Genomic DNA, 21,185 nt, shown 5'->3' with positions numbered 1-21,185 from the left:
ACAAATGATCAATACCCAAGAATGATTGGATTGGGTAAATTGGTGTCGGTGAGGAAAAAGAGTACAAATTTCAGTTTGTCCACACATGAAGAAGGGCAGCTCTTGGCATGATATGGCCTCGCATGCTTGTGAGAAAGCAAAGAAAAGAGAGGGTGGGGTCCCAACCTTGCAATAAACAAAGCCTTTTTTTCATGTTCACTAATTGGATTCCACCGGTCAGCCTTAACCCCAGACATTCCTCCCGTTGCCATAAAGCCTTCTTGTGTGACAAAATATCCCATATTTCAATTGATCATGATGCAAGGAGGTTTCAGCATCTGATCTCAGTTTGGATTGAATGGCCACTTTGAGCTTTGATGGTTTCCTGACAATGGGGTTTAAGGGGTTCCTTCAACCTTTCCTGTTCTTGTCAACGTTGCAATAAAAGTAGTAATAGCAACAAGTTCACCTACATCTTCAAGATAACTGATTAAGATCAAGAGCTCTGGAAAGTCAATGCTCTACATCTGATAATGGTGGGCAATTAATTCTCTTTGGAGCCAATTCAACTTGGGACTAATTTTTGGATAACGAGGAGAAATGTGTGTGTTCCCACTTTATCAACCAGTCAAGCATTTCTTTGGAAATTGTCACCAGCAGTCCACCTAATCCTTGTGAATGACTGTTCAAACCAAACCCAAAAACATGAGTCTCAAGGACCCTCACCCTGACACTGACAATGACAAATATTCACCAAACGAACCATGGGATTTTCTTGCTTGCTTACAGGGACATATTTGTTTTCACTTTATCTTTTTCTTGGTGTAGGATTTTTGTTCTTCATACACCCAAAATTAGAGCATAATAAGGATTGAGCACAAAAATTATGAGGCAACAAAGCTACTGCTGCCATCACCTCTAAACACAAAAGCCACATATTTTTTGGCTTGGTTTGGAGTTCCACGCCAAGGATTACCTAGCAGTTTTTTCCAAACCACCTGTTTTTTTGTTTTTTTGCCTCAGAATCAGATTCAAAGAAAATTAACTGAAGGCAGGCACCCCTCTTTCATTGCAGAACAACTCTTGGTTGCATAGAATACAGTGATCTCCAAGTCTGAGATATCCCTTTGATACTGAAAAAGAGAGAACAATTAAGCAGAGGGGAAAAAAAAAGGTTGAAACAAAAGAAAAAGAGAGATCCTTAACAACAGCCCCAAATCATTTAACCCCACCACGTCTGTATCTCAGGCTTCTCTCATGAGTAGCCAGGGCCGACATTAAATAAAAAGAAAGAAACAAGAGCAAAAGGAAAAAAGCAAGGAACCCAATCCTCTGTCCCTTGCAACTCACTCTCTCTCATTCTCTCTCTCTCTCTCCCTCAATTGCTTTGCAAAGGGGAAGGTAATGTTCCATCTCAACAACCTCCATTTCTTCAACTTAAAGCCTCTTATCCAATAATTAACATCCATGCCCCAGTAGTACTCAATTACCGCAAAGGAAGGGTAAAAGGAGGGTAAGATAAATAGGTGGAAAGAGATGGATTTGGGTAGTAGGAGAATAGAAGGAGCTAAGAGCAGTGTTGTTGCAGGGTCAGTGTGGGAAACTAGGATGAAGAGTGATGAAGTCAAAGGTGGAATTAAGGTTTTCAATGGGGAAGAAAACAGCAATGTTGAAGAAAATGGTGATAGTGGTAATAAAAGATTGAGTTTGAAGAAAGGCCAAACTGTCGGCGGTGTGGCTGTTAGTGGCAAGAGAAAGACTTGGAAAAGTGAAAGCTTTGAAGGGTTTGAGAAGAACCCAATTCAGATTGCCAAAGGCAAAGCTGGGGAACAGTGCAAGGAGTTGAGTGTGTCTGTTGATGGGATTAAGAAGAGCCCAATTCGGGTAGCTAAAGGAAGATCCTCCGATGAACATTGCAAAGACTTGAGCTTGTCTGTTTATGGAATAAAGAAGACTCCAGTTCAGGTCAAGAAAGGAAGATCTGAAGGAATTAGGGAGCTTAGTAAGTCTGTTGATGGGATTCCGAGAAGCTCAATTCCAATGAAGAAGCCAAGATCTGAAGTCGCTAAAAGGTCTGGTGAGCTGAGAAAAGAGGTTGTTGAATCTAGTGAGAGGATAGAGGCGAATTCAGTTCAATTAAGGAAGCCAAAATCAGATTCAGTTAAGGCCTCTGATCAGTCTGGTAATGGAAACGGAAATGAAGCGGATTCACTTCAATTGAAGAGCTCGAAATCGGAGGAGAATAAAGTTTTGGTTTTGGATGATGAAAAACAGGGGAATAATGTTTCCATTGAAGAAAATGAGAAGAACCCAGTTGATACAGAGAAGAATGGATCTGAAGAAAACTGTAAAGAGTTTGGCGTGTGCCAAGAAAAGGTAATTTCAAGCAGTACAAGCAATGGAAACACGGTCAAATCATCTCCTGAAGGATTAGTTGACGATGATGATGATGATGGTGAAGATGATGAAGAATTTTATGAAGAAGAGGAAGAGGAGGAGGCGGAGGAGGAAATTGATGTTGGGAATGAAACGAAAAGTTTTGACATTAAGGAAATGAATGTACCAGAGGAGAAGCCTAACAAAGCTGTTAATGAAGAAGAGAAAATACCTGAAGACGAGCCTAACAAAGTTGTTCATGAAGAAAAGCCTAAGAAAGCTGTTAATGAAGTGAAGAAGCTACAAGAAGATAAGCCTAGCAAAGTTGTCAATGAAGTGAAGAAACTTAGCCAATTCCATAACAGAACTGCACCACTTTCTTCAACTGTGAATAAGCTGCCTCCCCCAGTTGTAAAGCGTTCTACTTCAGTTTACACAACTCCTACAAAAACCACAAAATCTACTCCTTGTAAGTCTGTGTTTCTATTTGAATCTTTATTGACATTAAGATTGCTGTTTTCTTTTCTCTTCCTTTTTCTTTTTGGTTATGAATGTTACTGACCTTGTTGGTTTCCTTCAGTTTCAGCCTCAGATGATTACCATTGTCAGAGTTTCCCACACACTCAGAACAAATTGCAGAATTTAGGTGGGAAAAGATTTCACTTCCAAGGAAAGATCAGTAAATTTCATATTTGCAACTTGTTTAATTCTTTTTCTTTTCTATATTTTATCGATCTTTCAGTTGATTTAGTCATGTGGAGAGATGTATCGAAATCGGCATTGGTCTTTGGGATGGGAACATTTATCATCATCTCATCCTCTTACACCCAGGACCTGAACATCAGGTGTCTAAACTTGTCAATGAAACACAAGTCTCAATTTTGGAATTTTATCTGTCTTTTTCATTTTAACCTCCTCTTTTTTAAAACAGAGTCCATTACTAAAACTCTGTCTGATCAATGCTTCTACAGCTGTATTTCTGTAATTTCGTATCTGGGGCTTAGTTACCTTGCTGCCATTTTCCTTTACAGATCAATCATCTGCAGGTAAATCAGATGCCGTCAATTATCACATGAACTGAGTTTAAAGCCAAATCTTTTCTTAACCCTTCTATTTCCTTTCTAATAACAATGCAGGGGAGTTGTGGATATAGATGAATCAAGCTGTGTGCTTGGAGAAGAAGAAGCCGTTTGGTTACTTAAATTGGTTCTTCCTTACTTGAATGAGTTCCTCCTAAAGCTCAGGGCACTTTTTTCTGGTGATCCTGCCACTACAATGAAGGTAACATTTCCATATTCCAACCCTTTGCTTTTTTTTTTTGTTTTCCATATTCATTTTTAACATTGAGGAGGAGGAAGATGGCAAAAAGAAGTTAATCAATTGGGACAATGGCAGCTGGCAGTGCTGCTATTTGTTTTGGCCAGGTGCGGCAGCTCCATAACTATCTGGAAGATGGCTAAACTGGGTAAGTTTTGTTTGGTTGAAATCATAACTTTTAATCATAACTTAAAACAAAACAAGCACCTTTTCTTTATAAAATGGGCAAACTTGTTTTCAAAAGAACAATTCTGTCATTATTTTTGCGATGGGGTTTGTCCCCTCCTTTACCTCATTGAATGCTCTTGGCTTTTCAATGCTATGAGTCTTATCTTCCTATAGCTTTTACCATGCTGAAGTAATTTTGCCTTTTGGTTCTCTCTACACGACTGTTAAATTCTTTCACCTGTTAACTGACCGCTTGGTTGTGCTTTCACTGCATCAGGCTTTTTTGGCGTTTTCACTGTACCAAAAGTCTGCTCTTCTTATTCCCACCAATTAACTGCGTACGGTAAATCCCCCCTCTCCCTCAATAAGTTACAGTTGTCTCTGTTGTTCATTCCTATTCATTATTACAATAATAATACTCTGAAGTTCTACTCCCATACCGTTACAAACTCACATCAATGGCACTGCCCCCACATCTGACCCTTTATATCCAAGAGCTTGTAGTGAACGTCTGATTAATTTAACGGCTCTTTTGTTGGTCTGATGATGTCTCCCTGACGGGTAGATTTCATGGGTCCTACGCTTTTTATGCTCCTAGGCCTTAAAAGTCAGTCTCCATCATTACATCGTTATCTCCATTATTGGATTCTTATTCGGCCCATTCCCTTTATCACCTCCCTTCTCATAAGCAAGTTTTAGGCTTGGAAAATTGAGGCATGAATGTTTCTATACTAGGACCTAGATGTTCTAATAATGGAATCGGATATGACTGCAATAACTTCACCATCAAGAGTGGGGGGGGAATGAAAGTTAGATGTATCAAATAATGAACATAGTTATTATTGTATGTAATAGGACTCATCATGGTGGGTAGCCGGCATAATGAAGTATTTGTTGCCCTGTCATTCTCTGCCTCGAATTGGGTTGGTGGGGGTGGTTAAATGTGCTTAATATTATAGGAATAAGCAGCTAAAAACAGGTTGATTCGGTTGCTAAATGATAAGCGTGCGTGTCATGGATCACCTTGATTTCTGCTTACTTCCATTCTGATGTCTTACATATTAGTAAAAAGTTTAAATAATTTTTTATATGATTTATCATTATTCATATTTTTAATTTAAAAATTATATTTATTAGATGGTAAATGGTTTATTCCTTATAGATGTGTAATCCGTTACATATGAATCGCTTTTTAAATTTCTTAAATAAAAAAGAAAATCATCTTGAAATAATCTAAAATATTTTAAATCTTTGTAAATACGAAGGAAAATTTTGGATACGACGCTTTCGTGATGCATGGGACTCATGCACGCATAAAAAAGCCGTGGCGGTGGCCATCTTCACCCTGGTTTGGAACCTATCTTCCATTGTTGCTCGCATTTGGGCTGGTAAGAACCAAATTCCAGAGCTACCTTCCTACCAAAACTGGTTCAATTCGATGGGTTTTTTCCTTCCTAACCCTTTCTTCCCTGTGTAGCATTCATGCTCTTTGTGGCTCTCCGATACTATCAGCAAAAAATGGTGACAGATGATTGGGTGGAGGACGAAGCTGGGCCCGGGAGTAGAGAAACATTCCAAGGACCGACAGGAACACAAAGACACGGGCCTGGACCCTCTAGGGTAGAAACAAATAAAGTAAAGAGAGGATCCTAAGAGTGAGCTTTGGCCCATATGCCTACATTAGGTGTTGCATTACATGTTCCAGATTGCTGTTTTGTTTTATTCCTTCATATATTTTTTTAATATATAGTTCTTTATATAGTATAATTTGTTTTTATCTTTATTTTTGGGGGTTGTAAATATGCATGTTTGGTTTATGTGACTTCATTTTAGAAGCTAACAGGTCCAATAGGCCAGCATGCCAATAAACAATTGATATTTTGATGTTGATTACAATGGAAAAGATAAATGGAAAGTTTACTAACTTTGGATTTTACTCTATAATATGCAATGTTGGTATAATGAATCCTCTTCCTCATCATAACCTTATAGAAAAATATATCAAATTTTTTAATGAATAAGCATATGCTTAATTATTCTTTAACTTTTCTATGCCTCTCTTTTCTGTTTAATGATTATTCTTGTTTTACTTATCCAGTCTAAGCTCTAGACTTTGATCTTATTTAAAAAATTTTATGTCATTTCATTGGATTTTCCCCATTCTTTGATTTATCACTTTTTGGCCTTACTGCCTAATGGATTTAGTCAAATTGGACAAACCCAATCTTCATTTTTGTTTTGTTTTTTTCTTTCTGTTCTTTTGCTTATATAAGAAGTGAGCTCAATTGGGTTTTCATCCATAATTTTAACTTTAAACACATCGATGACTTATGCATGGAAGATCAAACTTTGACTATTTTAACATAAGCTAGTTTCTCAAATGCTTCCTTGAGGGCCTGGAGGAGTGGAGGTAATGGTCCTTGGGTTGGGTTTGAGCCCAAGCTTATTTTCCTGGTTGCCACCAGGCCTAGCAGTGGCTGCTAGTTTGTTCATTGAGTATCCAAAAAACTTGGGCCATTCAAAAATAAAATTGTTGTATTATTCAAAAATAAAATTGATGCAAAATTTGTCTCAACACAAATTTCAATAAATAGATCATAAGATTTGGCAGTGATATGGACTCATATCAATATTCTTTTCCATTTTTTTGGCCTAAGGAGCAAATTGACTCATAACTAAGTGATATGGTGGATCTCGTGCCATTGTTGCCAGCTGTTTGTTTTATCGTTATTCCACTTTGGTAGCAATTCCATTGAATCTGAGACCCTTTAGCAAAAGAAGTTGATTATGGAACTTATCCTGCTCTGGTATAAAAAATACAAGAAGCAATGCTTTAACAAAGATTAATTAAATGAACTGAAAATTAACATGGTTCTCTCCTTCCCTGACGCAATCCCAGTCAGTGACTGAATCACAATTTTCTTTTCTAAACATTTCAGTTCCTTCTGTTAACCAGATCGGTAATAGAAAATACAGTAGATTCAATTATGCAATAACAATAGAATCTTTTTTAAGAGGACAGTACTTGAAAACCCTTGAAGAAATTTTGGGTTAGCTATGGTTTCTATCAGGTTGAAGTTGACATAAGCCAGCTGCCAAAGTGCCAACCAGGCGCATCACAGCTTGTCTGCCTGCACTGATTGAGTTTCCAAAATTGTTCTGCTTTCCTGTCAAACCTAAAAATGGGTTTGATTCCTCTTCATGAAACTTCATCCAGAAATGAATACCACTTTCGAACTGTTCAACAGCATTCCAACACCTGAAATTGACACTCACTATGCATTTCCATCTTCCCTTCAGATGTTTTAAGGAGTCAAAGCTCAAAACCCATGGCCCTTGAACTCTTTGTCTGGACAATCAGTACAGACATAATCACTGTTTATGATTTGCCAAAATCTTTTGTTCCAACACGTGGCATGCAGATTGGAAGCGATGACGATGTTTAGAGGCTTCCAGAGAGCCCAATCACCCCAGTTAATCATGCTTATTAAGTTATTAAGACCGATCAGAAATGCAATATTTAAGCTTTGAGTTGGTAAGTAGATGTTATTATCATCCTTGGGTAGCTGCATTATTGAGCAGTAATCTTAGTTAAAAGAGTTGGATTCAAGCAGCCAATTGATAGCTTATCTTTCCAAGAAGCTAAGATGTTTATCAGTTAGAATGTTGGTTAAGTCACCGTCTCTCTGGAAACGTGACATTTTCCTCATAATCCCAGCCGTTTGTTGGAAAATTTTCTCCAAGCACCTTTCATTGCTATCAATTTTTCCCACTCACATTGTCACCTTGTAATCAAGCGCGATAGTCCCAGTTTCCTGGAGACCTGGTAATCTGGGCACTCCTTCAATTTTAGCCTCAGAAATAGAATTATTGAAAGAATCTGTTTCGAAGATTGAGCAACACCAAACCTGTAAGAGATTCCGAATGAAATACAAGTGCGACTGATTTGCATATTTATGAAGTGGAATCACAAACGAAAGGTACGATCCTTTTCTAGTGCATATTCTGATGAGAAACTCATTAGAATCCAAGTTCACCTAGAAATATATGGCAAATGAATCATCAGAAAAACCAATACAACAAATTCAGGACTTGTTTGTTTGAAACCACTGTTACTTAATACGTCAAATAAGCTTCCGCCATGTGCCCATGGACTCTAACCTATCGTTTTCCACTCCTTTTCCTAGTTGGCCTGCCGTTGGTTTTCTTGGTGATAGTAAGAACTTTTCTAGCTAACTTGGGTAGTTTTCTTTTGTTCAACTTTTGTTTGATTCCATCAGCTGTATCAAGTTTGGGTTATGCTATAATTTCTTGGTTGACCAGTTCCTGCTGTTCAAGATACTAACAGTTATGACTAGATTGGCCTACTAATCAATTTGCTCGAAAAAGGCTCAATTCAATTATTGAGCAAGAACTCTGTAGCCTGTGCAAGTATGTGTTATTAGACAGTCAAGGTCTTGGATCACTGAATCACATAATTTCCAGGGCATGTAGGGTTTTCTTTCTGTCCTTCGACCCTAAAATCACAAGTGAAAAGACCCATTCCATTGAAAACAAAGTACTTTAACACGTCACTCCAACAATAATCATAAGTGCCGTTAGAAACTACTATTATCTCAAAAGTTCAAATTACAATTAGGATAATACACATCAACCTGCCGAATAATGAAACGTTCCATGTGATGGAGCTGAGAGGTCACCAATGAGAGCTCTCCTCTTTTTAGACAAGTCACTGTCTTCGTGATCAAAAATCAGAATCTTTTAAGTGTTAGTGTCCGCCACAGGTTTTAAAAGAAGTACATAAAATGTTTTAATTTCATGTCGAATAAATAAAAAAATTTTGTGAAATTTATAAATGAGCGCATTACACACTTTAATAGGTTAATATTTTGAAAAGGTAATAATTCTGTAACAAAATAATATTAGAACGGATTCAATGTAAACCGATCCACACCAAGCACTTATAAAAGAGAGGTAGGTAGCGTGCTGAAAACAAGAAGGTTGACGTTGGATTGGGTGAAAAAAAATGTGATGAGAAACGTTTTGGAAAAAATATTAGAATACTTTAATCTCATATAAAACAAGTAGAGATCTTTAAAATTTGAGAAAATTGTAAAAAATAATCTTCCTCATAAACTTTCACTCGAACATTTGATTCATTGATTAGTGTATTATCTATTATCTAAAAAGTAGAGTTCGAATCCCTACTCTCCCAATTATAAGAAAAAAAAACCTTCTTCATAAACTTAATTCAAAAATATCATTTATTATAGTTTTGACTATTTTTAACCAATTTTTGACATTACTTGACAACAATACCTTTTAAACAATTTCAGATAAATTAAAATGGTTTCAGTTTTTTCCATTCCGTCATCCAAATAAAAATTTCAAAATTAAATCTCTATTTCTCTCTCTTGCCATGGACTATCTATCTCGCGATCCAACTCTTTCTTGCAATCTCAAAGAGCAAAGATGACATCAAGATATGTATTTTAAGTTTTTAGGTTTATTGGTTTATTCTTAAAATTTTAAAATTGAAGGGTTGAAATTAATTAGACGTATCTGTAAATTAGAACATTGTATAACTTTGATAACTTAAACCTAACTGCTAGTATGCAAATCAATTAATTATTTGGTATTACATTACTAGTTTTTAAGCATTATGTCACTGATTTTTAGCTATTGTGAAACTGAGTTTTAAGTATTATGTAACTTAATTATTGTATCTCTGGTATTTAGGAATTACGTGACTGGTTTTAGGCATTACGTGAATAGTTTTTAGGCATTGTGTGGTTGATTTTTAGGCAATGCCTAAAAGCTAGTTACATAATACCTTACTAACTAGTCATGCAATGCCTTACTAACCAATGACGTAATGCCTACTAACCAGTCACGCAATGTTAAATCAACTAATCATGTAATAATTAAAAATCAGTCATGCAATACCTAAAAACTAGTTATGCAATACCCAAAAATCGATTACGTAATGCCTAAAAACCAACAAAACTATTGAATTTATTTAACAAAATCTAGAACTTCAAACAATACACCATATTCCATTTAACAACATAATTAACGAATATGCCTACTTGGCGAAGAATGCTCAAAATACTCTAAAGTTTTTCTTCATATATCAAAAAGTATTCCAAAATATTTAAAAATACTCAAAACGCTTAAAGATTTTTCTTCGTGTATCAAAAACCACTCCAAAATACTCAAAATGTTGAATGATTTTTCTTTTTGACAAAAAATACTTTAGAGATGAATGATCTGGCAAGTAAAGCTCGAAGAATATGAGTCGATTTAAAATGCAAATCTAAACATATAGGTAGATTTCATTAAAGGTAATTTTGTCCAAAATTAATTCTCTTGGTTAAAAATAATTTTTGAAAAAGACACAAGACTCAATGAAAATACCAATGAGTATATGATGAGTGATAGTAGAGAAAAAATGCGATACCCTTTTCCAAACTGAAGGGATTAATCTGCAAAAGATAGGTTAGCAAAAATTCTCTTAGAACTAGAACTAATTAGATAAACCTGTCTTTCTTTCCTTCCTTATTTCTTTCCCCCTTTGTTAGTCTTTCTATAGCTCTCCTTAGTAAATGAATAAAACCATTTTTGCCCTACATAAAATCAATGATAGAGATATTTACCAACTTCTAGGTCTTCCATTAACTAGAATTTACATAACATATTTTTTTTATTTTAAGAAATGAATATTAGATGTAAACTACAAAATGCCAAAGAGGGTGACGTTTGATATCAATTGAATGGTTCATTTTTTTGTCTCTTTGATCCTTTGGAAATCACCATTGTGTGGTTCTCATTTCCTTACCTTATCAATACTCCTTTTTTTTTTTATCAATTTAGTATTATACTATTTGGCTAAGTATCTCAAACTACTATCAACTTGCCTTGCTAGTTGCCCCTATGTGGCCCATCCAAATTAGGTTAAAATAATTGCTTTAACCTAAGTTTTCGATGCTATTTTTTTATGCATTTTGACAATTTTGGCTTAAAGCCAAATGCTTAACTTACAAGGTGACACCACAAACAAGCATGAAATAATAGGTAAGCAGACTATGATACTAAAGAAAAATTTAACATCGAGCTCTCGAGTAAACTAAAAAAATAAAAAAAAAAGGAGCTGAATCCGATCATATATATATATATAAATATTTTTTTCCAAATAAATGAAATATCATACGTTAATTTATTAAATTATCGTCAAGAGAATTTCAAGATTTATAGTATAAAATCTTCGTGTTGTAGTTTTCAAATTCATGGTATATTACACAACGTCCAAATGTGCATGTCACATCCTTATGCGTCCCAATTCTTTAAACTTTTGTCGTTGAGTCAAAACTAGATGTTAAAACATTTAAATAATTAAAGAAATCAAATCATTTTATCTTGAAGTTTCTGCTATTTTCTTTTGTTATGTCATTGTACTTACCTTGCGTTAAAGACCAATCGGTCGTTGCAAAGGTGGACAATCATACGCCATGAGAGAAGTTCACTAGGTTACGCATGCAAAAGCACAAAGAAACAAAGAAAGCTTCGATGAAGGCATTTTTCTTAATTTTATACTAACATAATGTCTAAGCCCACTATGCACATCTTAAATTATACGCTAACTTACAAAAATCTAAAGGGACTGACTTTTAATTTATTTGTTAATTGCTTTCTTGTATATACGTATATAATTAATTATTGAGAAACGAGAGTGTTGAAGGAGTGAAATCGAACTTTGGGACTTTGATTGACAAATAAACATAACATTTAATTAATTATTGAAAAAGAAGAATGTCGAAAGAGCATTAAAACTGAACTTTGGGATATATTCAAGGTAATGATAGAAATATGTATGTATATCTCCGATTTATTTTGATTGACAAATGAACATAACATTTAATCAATTATTGAAAAAGAACAATGTCGAAATATATTCACCATAATGACAAAAGTATGTGCGTGTATATTTCTGATTCACTTTGATTGACAAATGAGTACAACGTTTAATCAATTATTGAAAGAGAAGAACGTCGAAGCACTGAAACCGAACTTTGAAATTTATTTAACGTAATGACAAAAGGATGTGTGCGTATATCTCTGATTCACTTTGATCGACCAATGAGCATAACGTTTAATCAATTATTGAAACAGAAAAATGTCGAAGCAGTGAAACCAAACTTTGAGATATATTTGACATAATAATAAAAGCACATGCTTGCATGTATCTCTGACTCACCTTAATTGGCAAATAAACATAACGCTTAATCAATTATTAAAAAGAAAATTGTTGATGATAAAGTGAGTGCATACATCTCTAACTCGTTTTAGACAATAAATGAATGCAATTTCTATTTTATTGGTGAAGTTTAGTACATTAAATATTGAAAATGTTTCTGTGAAAATGAAGTTTCACATATCTAATAAAAAGAAGAATCGAGACAATTCTCCATAAAACGATGTAGCAATGAAGGAGAGCCGGGAATTAAGTTTTGTATTTATTAAAGGGAAATTTCAACCGTAGAATTTCGGGTAGGGGGCCAAAGTCCTCTGCAAATGTATCAACATTTATATATACTTATTAATTGTTCATAATGGCATGGTCCCATTTATCCACACAGTGATTAACCCTAAAAAACAAATTAAAGCCACAATTTTTGTTTTCTTTTTCTTTTTGGAGTATAGGAGTCGGAAGCTCCTTTTTGAGGTCCATTCCAGGTCATAATTAATTCCCCTAGTATGTATATAACTTGGCCCCATCCATCTAGTCTGCTTGATTATCAATACCTAGTTTTCATGTTATAAATGCAGATAACATTTATTTATTTTTAAAGTGTATGCCATATATAATAATATGTAATTGATAGTTGAGAGTATTGTAAACATAGCAGTATAATAAGGGTCACTTCGTCTATTATTAACTATTTATAAATTAAATATTCATTTTAAAAATTTAACATATCACGTTTAATATAAACAAAAATAACAAATCAACGTAAATTAAATAAAATTAATGTATAATGAGATTTTTAGAGCCTTGAATTTATCATCAAAATAAAGTATTAAGGGCTGATTTTGTTCGTTAATTTATATAGGTAACAATACATAATTGTATTAAATTGTTTATACCTAAACTTAGAACACTTGCAAGAGTCAAGATACTATTTGGGATGGCAAATAAGCATTAAAGATCTTGTCACATGGTAACATATAAAGTCTAGCTCAGAAGCAAAAGAAATTCCCCATTGCTGCCTAGCTGGCTGAGAGTGCTGGGAATATTGGAGAGATGTTCATTTGCATCTGTCCACAAAATCTTGTGTCTAAAACCCATATTTTGCTGTATAACTGCAATTAGCCTTGGCATGCATGCACATACACATAATTTTGCACAATTTAGTTGTTATTTTTTTTTGTCTTTTCTCTTTTGGAATTCCCCTGTCCATGGGGAGCCCTCAAGATTTGGTGCCTGCCTGACTATAATATGTGTTCTGCCATATTAAAATCTTAAAATTAACTTGAAAATGAAAGAAATTAAATATGTATAATAGGAAGGATACTATAATGAATTTTATGGAGGTTTTCTGAAATGTCCATTGACGAAACTCAAAAGTCACAAGGCCACATCTACCCTATATACTGATATTTCTGCTATATATTCTATAAGTTATAACTATAATAATGATTAATGTTCCTTTCATTTTCTCTTTGAATTATGTTATCAGAAAGAGAAAGTAGAGAGAGGGGAACGAAAAACTGTGCCGAAAACAAGCAGCCAAAACCCAAAAGGAAACAGCGAGAAATATACCAGGCTGCCAAAACAACTGGATTGATATTCTTTACAAATTGTTAAGCTTATCTCTTGGACCCAGATCCTTCGTTCATTCATGTGCTCCAATCAAAATTCACAAAATCATACAAATCCTGTCACTAACATGAAACCTTTTCTTTCATTATTATTATTTTTATAAAGATTCCTCATAGGGTCCTTCTGCAAAATAATTTGTCTGTGAGGTTACAGTGCCAGTACTTAGAGAAAAGGACATTACTATTCATTGGGTTTTCATCCTTGGGTGAAATCAGAGTAAAAAGTTTAAATTCTGAGTCATAATACTCTTCTTATACCTAAAAAGAAATAAAAATAAATGCAATGGGACTTGAATTGATTGAGTTACTTCACCAATTTGCACCCAGTTTTTTTTTTATCAGGTCATTAAATAGAGGTGCCAAAGAAAAAACAAAAGTGCATCGTACGAGACATGAATGAATCTGAAGCATGCAGAGAAGGTGGTAGAGCCTGGAGAAGAGAGGTCTCAGATTCTCAATCCCAAAGATAAGAAAACAGACAAAGAAGCCTATAGTTTGTCGCAGAGTTTAGTGAACCTGTGGATGGACACTGTTGGACACACAATGTTATCGGCTACTTCCTTTGCATCAAACCAATATTTCAGATTTCCCTATCTTCCTATTCATTCTGTGGTTTACCTTTTGGGCGCCCATGTGACAATTATTGGATGTGCAATCTCACATCATCTTTTTTTTTTTTTCCTGCACATTGATTTATGACTCGACAAATGTTTGGACTTTTACTGTTATTATATTTGCAAAATAAACTCTAGTTACATCTCTTTTCGTTAACATCTCGTGAATAAATTGGTGATATTTTGATAATTTTACTTAACACCAAAACTATTTATAGAATAAAATTTATTCACAACATACTATCTGAAAAAAAATAATCACAAGTTATTGTGTAGAATCAGACTTTTTTTTTTCGAAAAAATGGATGAAGGTGCTTTATTCAAAGCTTATCTATATACCTATACAGTTGCTTAGGTTTTTTTTTTCTTAAAAAATTAAAAATAGAATGAACCCTTTGTGAAAAACTGTGCTATAATTGGTAAGAAGGGTACAACTTCAAATTGAGACATGAGATAAATGAGGACATTTATGCATGGTTTAGCCGACTCAATTCAATGTACAACCTAAGATAAAGATGAAATAAATTAGATTGGGCTTGGACTTAAATAAACAAAACAATAACAAATAAAAATATGTTGATGTTTATCCACTTCCTTTGACCTAGTCTTTTTCCTCTAGAGTTTATCACTTTATCTTAGTCGGCTAGTCGAGGATTAAGATTCATGCCGCAGTCATTAACCTTTATCATTTAAAAAGAAAATTAAGCATTCGAGACTAAGTCTGTTCGATGGTAAAAACACTTTTTGACTTTTTGTTCGGTATTTTTTTGGGGGTTTTACTTAATAATTTTTTTTATTTTTCTTCTTGCAAAGATGATATAATAGAATATCATCATACATTATTTTTACATAATTCGATTTATTGATCGATCTACCTTAATGAACATGGAGTAATCCATTCTTAATAGCTAATGATAGTACTTTGTTCATGTCAATATCAAGAAAACTAGTATTAGATAAGACTACACTTTGTCTCTGTAAGATCATTATCTTCCTTGTTCCTAATCCTCCTCCACCCCTTTTTTGGGCCACTCCTCCTCCCCTTTTAAGGTTATGAAAATTTCTATATTTGTTTTTTCCTTGGGGGATGATACCATCCCCATAATAGATACACAAAAATGAATCGTTAAAAACCTTTGATCAAACAATGTTAAATTGGACGATTCAGATTCAAAGCAGCATTCATTTGATGGTATATCGTATATATCAGTGTTGGTGATGGAAGTGTGCCATCAAAATCTATAACTCTCAGATAATTATGCTGGCTAGGGTGCCTTGACCCCAGATGCCCGAGCCTACGAGGGGCGCGAGCGGTGGGGTCTACTCCTTAATAATAAAGACAGACAAACCAAGTGTAACCATATGGCAACATGGGACCCGACACTATCATCGACCCTTGAATCCAAGCCTGAACCAGAAACCACCGGTCGGCATACGTTTCTCTCCTTCCCCTTTTATTCCCTTGTCTTCTTATTTTCTAATGCTCCTTTTGTTTGTTGGTTGATTAGCCGGAAGCACAACCCTTTTTAAATTTTTGGTTTTAGATAATTATAAGACAAACAAAAAATTAAATATTATCTTAATCCATACCTATAAACACATGTTAACATTTCCCAAATATTAATTATACATAATCAATTAGGATTAGTATGATCTCAATATCAAGTAATTCATAACATCAAGTATAAATTAAAATATTTTAATTAATTTTGAGATTTATAGCTAACACAGTCCAATCAAGATTGGACTTTTATAATCGTATTATGATGAATTTTATGATAATAATACATGAGATTTCTGACGCGGAAGACTTCAAGTAACGAAAAATGAAAGACTAATTACTGACAAATAGGTAAGCAAATTTGTCTGGTGGCCTGTGGTGGGCGCGGCAGCCAAAAAGGAGTTAGAAGCAAAGCAAGCTGCTGCGTTTGACTGATATTGTGCCATGAACTTCATTATCCAACCTTCGCCTGGGCCAATGGCTGCAGCACAGTTAGTGTGCAGTAGCTCAGCCGTCCATGTGCAATTCTCCAGCAGTTTCCCCCAGGAAACTTTGTTTTTTCTCCTCCTCCTCCTCCTCCTCCTCCTCCTTTTGTGCTTCCAATGACTGAGATGTTATTGGAATTCGATGATTGGATGCTGCAAAACGTGATTAAGCTTCGGTGTGTCTTGATTAACTAATAAAATAATAGTATTAGCTGACGACAAATATGGATGTTTTCTTATAAGGGAAAAAATGAGAGAATTTTGAAGAAATTAAAGAAGTATATTTAATTACCACCAATTACATTTTCTTTTGCTGGTTGTGGAGCTGTCAAAGGTTGAAAAAAGACGGCGATGACTGCTGAGGACCAGGTCCACCTGTCCCTCTGGTTATCAGCAGTCCAAATATTTGGTGCTTCTTAGTGATAGCCATGGACTTTTAAATGCAGTTATCAAGTCTTCTTCTTCTTCATTTATTTCATTTTTTTATTACATTACTTGTAAAAAAAATTATTCATTCCGTTCTAAATCATTTTTTTTTCAACTTTACAAAATTTTTTATTTTTGATAAATTTCATATTAATATATTTTTCATAATATGAATGTTCTACATTAAAAATAAATTTGTAATATAAAAAAGTAAAATTATTAAGAGTTTAAAAAATTTTCATTTGGAGGTAATTTTTTAAAAAAGAGATGGATAAATAAAATAGGAACGAAAGGAGTATTTAATTAATTTCCAATTGCTTTGTGTCTAATCAATTAATAGATTCTAATCTCGATTCCTCTATTATCACAATTCTCTGTTATTTTGTTTATGTATAATACTCCACAAGTTGGGTAAATTAATGAAATTCTAGATCTACTTAATTATTAAATAAAATTTATTTAATGCACGTATATTTTTAATTCATTAATTAATGTATGATTTGCTTTAAAATATATTAGTTCAAATCCTCTTTTTTTTAAAAAATAAAAAATATATATTTATATATAAACACTTTTTGATAATATTAAATAAAAATTAGAGAAATAGAAGCAAAATTAATAATTAATAAATTGATATATATAGTTTATATGCGTGTGAAACTTGATCATTAACAGCATCCATGCATGGCGTGCTTAATTTGTATATGAGTCAAAAAATTTGAAGAGTTATTTATTAAGGAAGAAGAATATTAATTAAGCACACTCCAAAGACTTTTCTTTTTATTTTCTATTATGTGGCAAGAGAGATCAATAATATATTATATACTCATAAATTTTTTGTCCTTTTAGGCAACGTGATGCATGTATTTTCCCTAATTTCTTTTTTTATAGAAAAAGACAACAAATGAGAAGAGTAAAATGAGAAGGAAAATTTCAATTTCTGATCTACACTATAGTCAAGTCACAACAAAGGAATCTTTGAGAAAATATTTTTGGAAAAACCCTAAAAAATTGCAAATGGATTGAAAACAAATCGAAAGTTTTTTAAATATAGTGAGTTTGATGAAATTAAAAAGTGTAAAAGGAAAAAAATAAAATCTAAAAACAGACTATATTTAAATACAAAAATTATATATCAATTAATAAATTAAATATTTAAATACAATAAAATAAAAATTTTATTTATATGTTCTGTTAAGATAATTATATAAATTATACAGTTAGAGTTATAATATAATATTATTATTTAATTAAATTATAATATTGAGTTAAAATTATTCTATAATACTGTTAAGTAATAAGATTTAGACTATATATATATTATTCACTTATTTAATTATATTATGATTTTAAATTCAATAAATCAAAATTTTCTTGATAAGTCTTTGACAACTCAACAACGGGAAAAAGAAATAATCTGGTAAAACACGACATATGGAAAAACGCAACGATAGTGAAAAAAATCAAAACCGTCTGATTTCTACAGCTAACTGAGCTGAACAAATGCGCAGGACAAGTTTTTTCTCCTCTTGGAAAAATTCAGAAATTGTGAACCCCCATTCGCCATGTGACTATGATTATCATATATCATCTTCCAGGATTTATCCTTTTTTTTTTCCTTTTTCCACTCAATATTTACCACACGTATCTGGCTTGGGTGGGACCTCTTTCCCCACACTCCGCCCAATTTGACTTATCACTTCCTCGCCTCACTTACTGCCAAAAACAGAAAAGACTACCCCCATGGGTCCACCCCATGGGGTACACGTGTCCTAGTACCCGCTCCGTAACCCATCTTCACTGGTTAATCATACCTAGAATATATTATTTCAGTTTTTATACGTTTGTTTGTTGTATTTTTAATTTCGATGAACTATATTAAAATTTGAAATCTTTTTATAATATAAATAAATATTTTTATATATTTATTAATGAGATAATTATATTTCATATATTGATAAAATATAAAATTTATTGACACATCAAATATAAATTCGAAAAAAAAATAAAAGATAACAAAGGGAATATTCCTTTTCATTCTTTCTTTTCTCGGACTTTTTTTTACGGTCACCGTATCATTCATCCAACGGCGTAATAACTTATCATTGCATAATTACACTTTCCGTTCACTATGTGGACCCCACGGAATCATTAAGAACCTAACAATTATGTAAGAGCGGGGGATTCACCGAGGGACACGATCGTAACACCGCACGCTAGCCATTGGCGGTACAGCATCACACCTGTCATAATTTCATTGATTCAATCATGGACAACTGCATCGAGATCGTGCCATGTGGGTGTCGTTCACTGGGACTCGATTTAATAACCGTCGGATTAACCTAGGGGACAAAACGGGAATTCGCCTTGTAGAAAAACTGGTATAAATCGGAGCCTTCTGCATTGAAGCAAGGAGAAGAGAAAGGCAGAGGCGTCCGTCTCCGTTTCTTCTGTTTTATACGGAAGAAATCTCTTATATTTTTTTTTTAAAAGGGAAAAAAATCCCTTTGGGGAATGCAGAGAGATGAGAAGGGCATCGTTGACAAGGCCTGAGCTGTGTGGGCACGGTAAGCGGTCCATCGGCGGCAGGAATTGCCACCGTAAACACGTTGAAGACGGGTGATTGCCATGCACTGTCAGCAAAAAGAGGGAAAGAAGAATAATTTGTTTGTCTCTCTGCTTTTAATCTTCTGTTTATCTGTGTTATCTCTTGTCGTTGTAAATATACCATAATTCAGATCGAAAAGATCTAAGCGTTTTCTGTGTTGTATTGGTCTCACAAAAATGGCGGAGAAAACTAAAAGTGATCACCCGGCTTTGCTTCATGGAAAATACGAGCTTGGTCGCATGTTGGGTCATGGAACCTTCGCCAAAGTCTACCATGCACGGAATCTTAAGACGGGGAAGAGTGTTGCCATGAAAGTTGTTGGCAAAGAGAAGGTGATTAAAGTTGGGATGATGGACCAGATCAAGCGAGAGATTTCCGTTATGAAGATGGTGAAACATCCCAATATAGTTGAGTTGCATGAAGTCATGGCGAGTAAGTCCAAGATTTACTTTGCCATGGAACTTGTTCGTGGTGGAGAGCTCTTCTCTAAGATTGCCAAGGGTCGGCTCAAGGAAGACCTGGCAAGAGTTTATTTTCAGCAGTTGGTGTCTGCTATCGATTTCTGTCATAGCCGTGGGGTTTACCACCGCGATTTGAAGCCGGAGAATTTGCTTTTAGATGAAGATGGCAACTTGAAGGTTACAGATTTCGGACTCAGTGCTTTCTCGGAACACTTGAAACAAGATGGATTGTTGCACACTACTTGCGGAACACCGGCTTATGTGGCGCCTGAAGTTATTGGGAAAAAAGGGTACGATGGAGCTAAGGCAGATATTTGGTCTTGTGGGGTGATTCTTTATGTGCTTCTCGCCGGGTTCCTACCATTTCAAGATGATAACTTGGTGGCCATGTATAGGAAGATTTATAGGGGAGATTTCAAGTGCCCACCTTGGTTTTCCCCTGAAGCTCGAAGATTAATCACCAAGCTTTTAGATCCAAATCCAAGTACCCGAATCACCATCTCAAAGATCATGGACTCGTCTTGGTTCAAGAAATCTATGCCCAAGACCGTGAGAACCAAGGAAGAGTTAGAGTTTGAAGCGTTCAATGGTGACAAATCATCCAAGCCTGAGACGTTGAACGCCTTCCATATCATTTCCTTGTCTGAGGGCTTTGATTTATCGCCTCTGTTCGAAGAGAAGAAGAGAGAAGAGAAAGAGGAGCTGAGATTCGCTACAACAAGGCCGGCAAGCAGTGTAATATCGAGACTGGAGGAGGTGGCCAAGTCGAAGAAATTCAGCGTCAAGAAGAGCGAGTCAAGAGTGAGGTTGCAGGGTCAGGAATGTGGAAGGAAAGGCAAGTTAGCGATTGCTGCTGACATATTTGCAGTGACCCCGTCTTTTTTGGTGGTGGAAGTTAAAAAAGACCATGGTGATACCCTTGAGTACAACCAGTTTTGCAGTAAAGAGCTCCGACCGGCGCTTAAGGACATCGTCTGGACGTCACCCGCCGAGAACTCGACACTGGCTTGATTGGGGCTGAAAAAACCAAAAATCAAAAACTAGGAGATGGGAAGTTATATGTTCTTTAGACCATTGTTCGATGATGTTATTGTTGTTGTTTGTCATTGTTGGGATTGTTTAGATGGAAGAATGGAAGCAGAGGACCTTCTGTTCTATATTCTGTTCTGGTCTTGTTCTGTTCTTTGATTATTTTCCATCAATGTCTTTGTGGGTTTGGTCCTTGTGACATGTCACAAGGAATTATGTGTGAATCATTCCGCAATTTTATTGTTGTATGATCTATTTAGGTTGATGTTTTCATGCTGATATGTGCAAGTGGACTGCTTCAGTTACTACCTTTCTCTGCAACTTTTCTTTTTTCGTGGTGAT

At 34.7% G+C, this 21,185-nt stretch overlaps 2 protein-coding genes across 2 annotated transcripts; both read left to right on the top strand.

Moving 5' to 3' along the window:
- The first annotated feature begins 1,117 nt into the window (after window positions 1-1,117).
- On the top strand, window positions 1,118-5,776 carry LOC110411254 (Reticulon family protein). Its single transcript, XM_021421321.2, has 9 exons — window positions 1,118-2,824; window positions 2,936-3,001; window positions 3,098-3,200; window positions 3,327-3,401; window positions 3,492-3,636; window positions 3,751-3,820; window positions 4,118-4,183; window positions 5,106-5,228; window positions 5,318-5,776. Exons 1-9 carry the CDS (start codon window positions 1,516-1,518, stop codon window positions 5,491-5,493), a joined length of 2,133 nt encoding a protein of 710 aa, XP_021276996.1. The 5' UTR covers window positions 1,118-1,515; the 3' UTR covers window positions 5,494-5,776.
- A 13,378-nt stretch (window positions 5,777-19,154) lies between these two features.
- SIP3 (SOS3-interacting protein 3) lies at window positions 19,155-21,148 on the top strand. The gene has a single exon (XM_021420142.2). It carries the CDS (start codon window positions 19,530-19,532, stop codon window positions 20,823-20,825), a length of 1,296 nt encoding a protein of 431 aa, XP_021275817.1. The 5' UTR covers window positions 19,155-19,529; the 3' UTR covers window positions 20,826-21,148.
- The last annotated feature ends 37 nt before the right edge of the window (window positions 21,149-21,185 follow it).

This window comes from Theobroma umbraticum, unplaced genomic scaffold (assembly GCF_002168275.2).
Source record: "Theobroma umbraticum cultivar Fairchild unplaced genomic scaffold, ASM216827v3 scaffold_56.0, whole genome shotgun sequence".
Taxonomy (NCBI): Eukaryota; Viridiplantae; Streptophyta; class Magnoliopsida; order Malvales; family Malvaceae; genus Theobroma; species Theobroma umbraticum.
Note: the sequence above shows the minus strand (reverse complement) of the source record. Positions and strands in the feature narration are given on the sequence as shown.

What these genes read in the sequence shown, in the direction of transcription:
- LOC110411254 (XM_021421321.2), top strand. Translation starts at nt 1,516, where the DNA reads ATGGATTTGGGTAGTAGGAGAATAGAAGGAGCTAAGAGCAGTGTTGTT. An exon ending in GAACAAATTGCAGAATTTAG is followed by an intron (nt 3,002 to 3,097) that starts GTGGGAAAAGAT and finishes TCGATCTTTCAG; the next exon opens with TTGATTTAGTCATGTGGAGA. An exon ending in TGTTGCTCGCATTTGGGCTG is followed by an intron (nt 5,229 to 5,317) that starts GTAAGAACCAAA and finishes TTCCCTGTGTAG; the next exon opens with CATTCATGCTCTTTGTGGCT.
- SIP3 (XM_021420142.2), top strand. Translation starts at nt 19,530, where the DNA reads ATGGCGGAGAAAACTAAAAGTGATCACCCGGCTTTGCTTCATGGAAAA.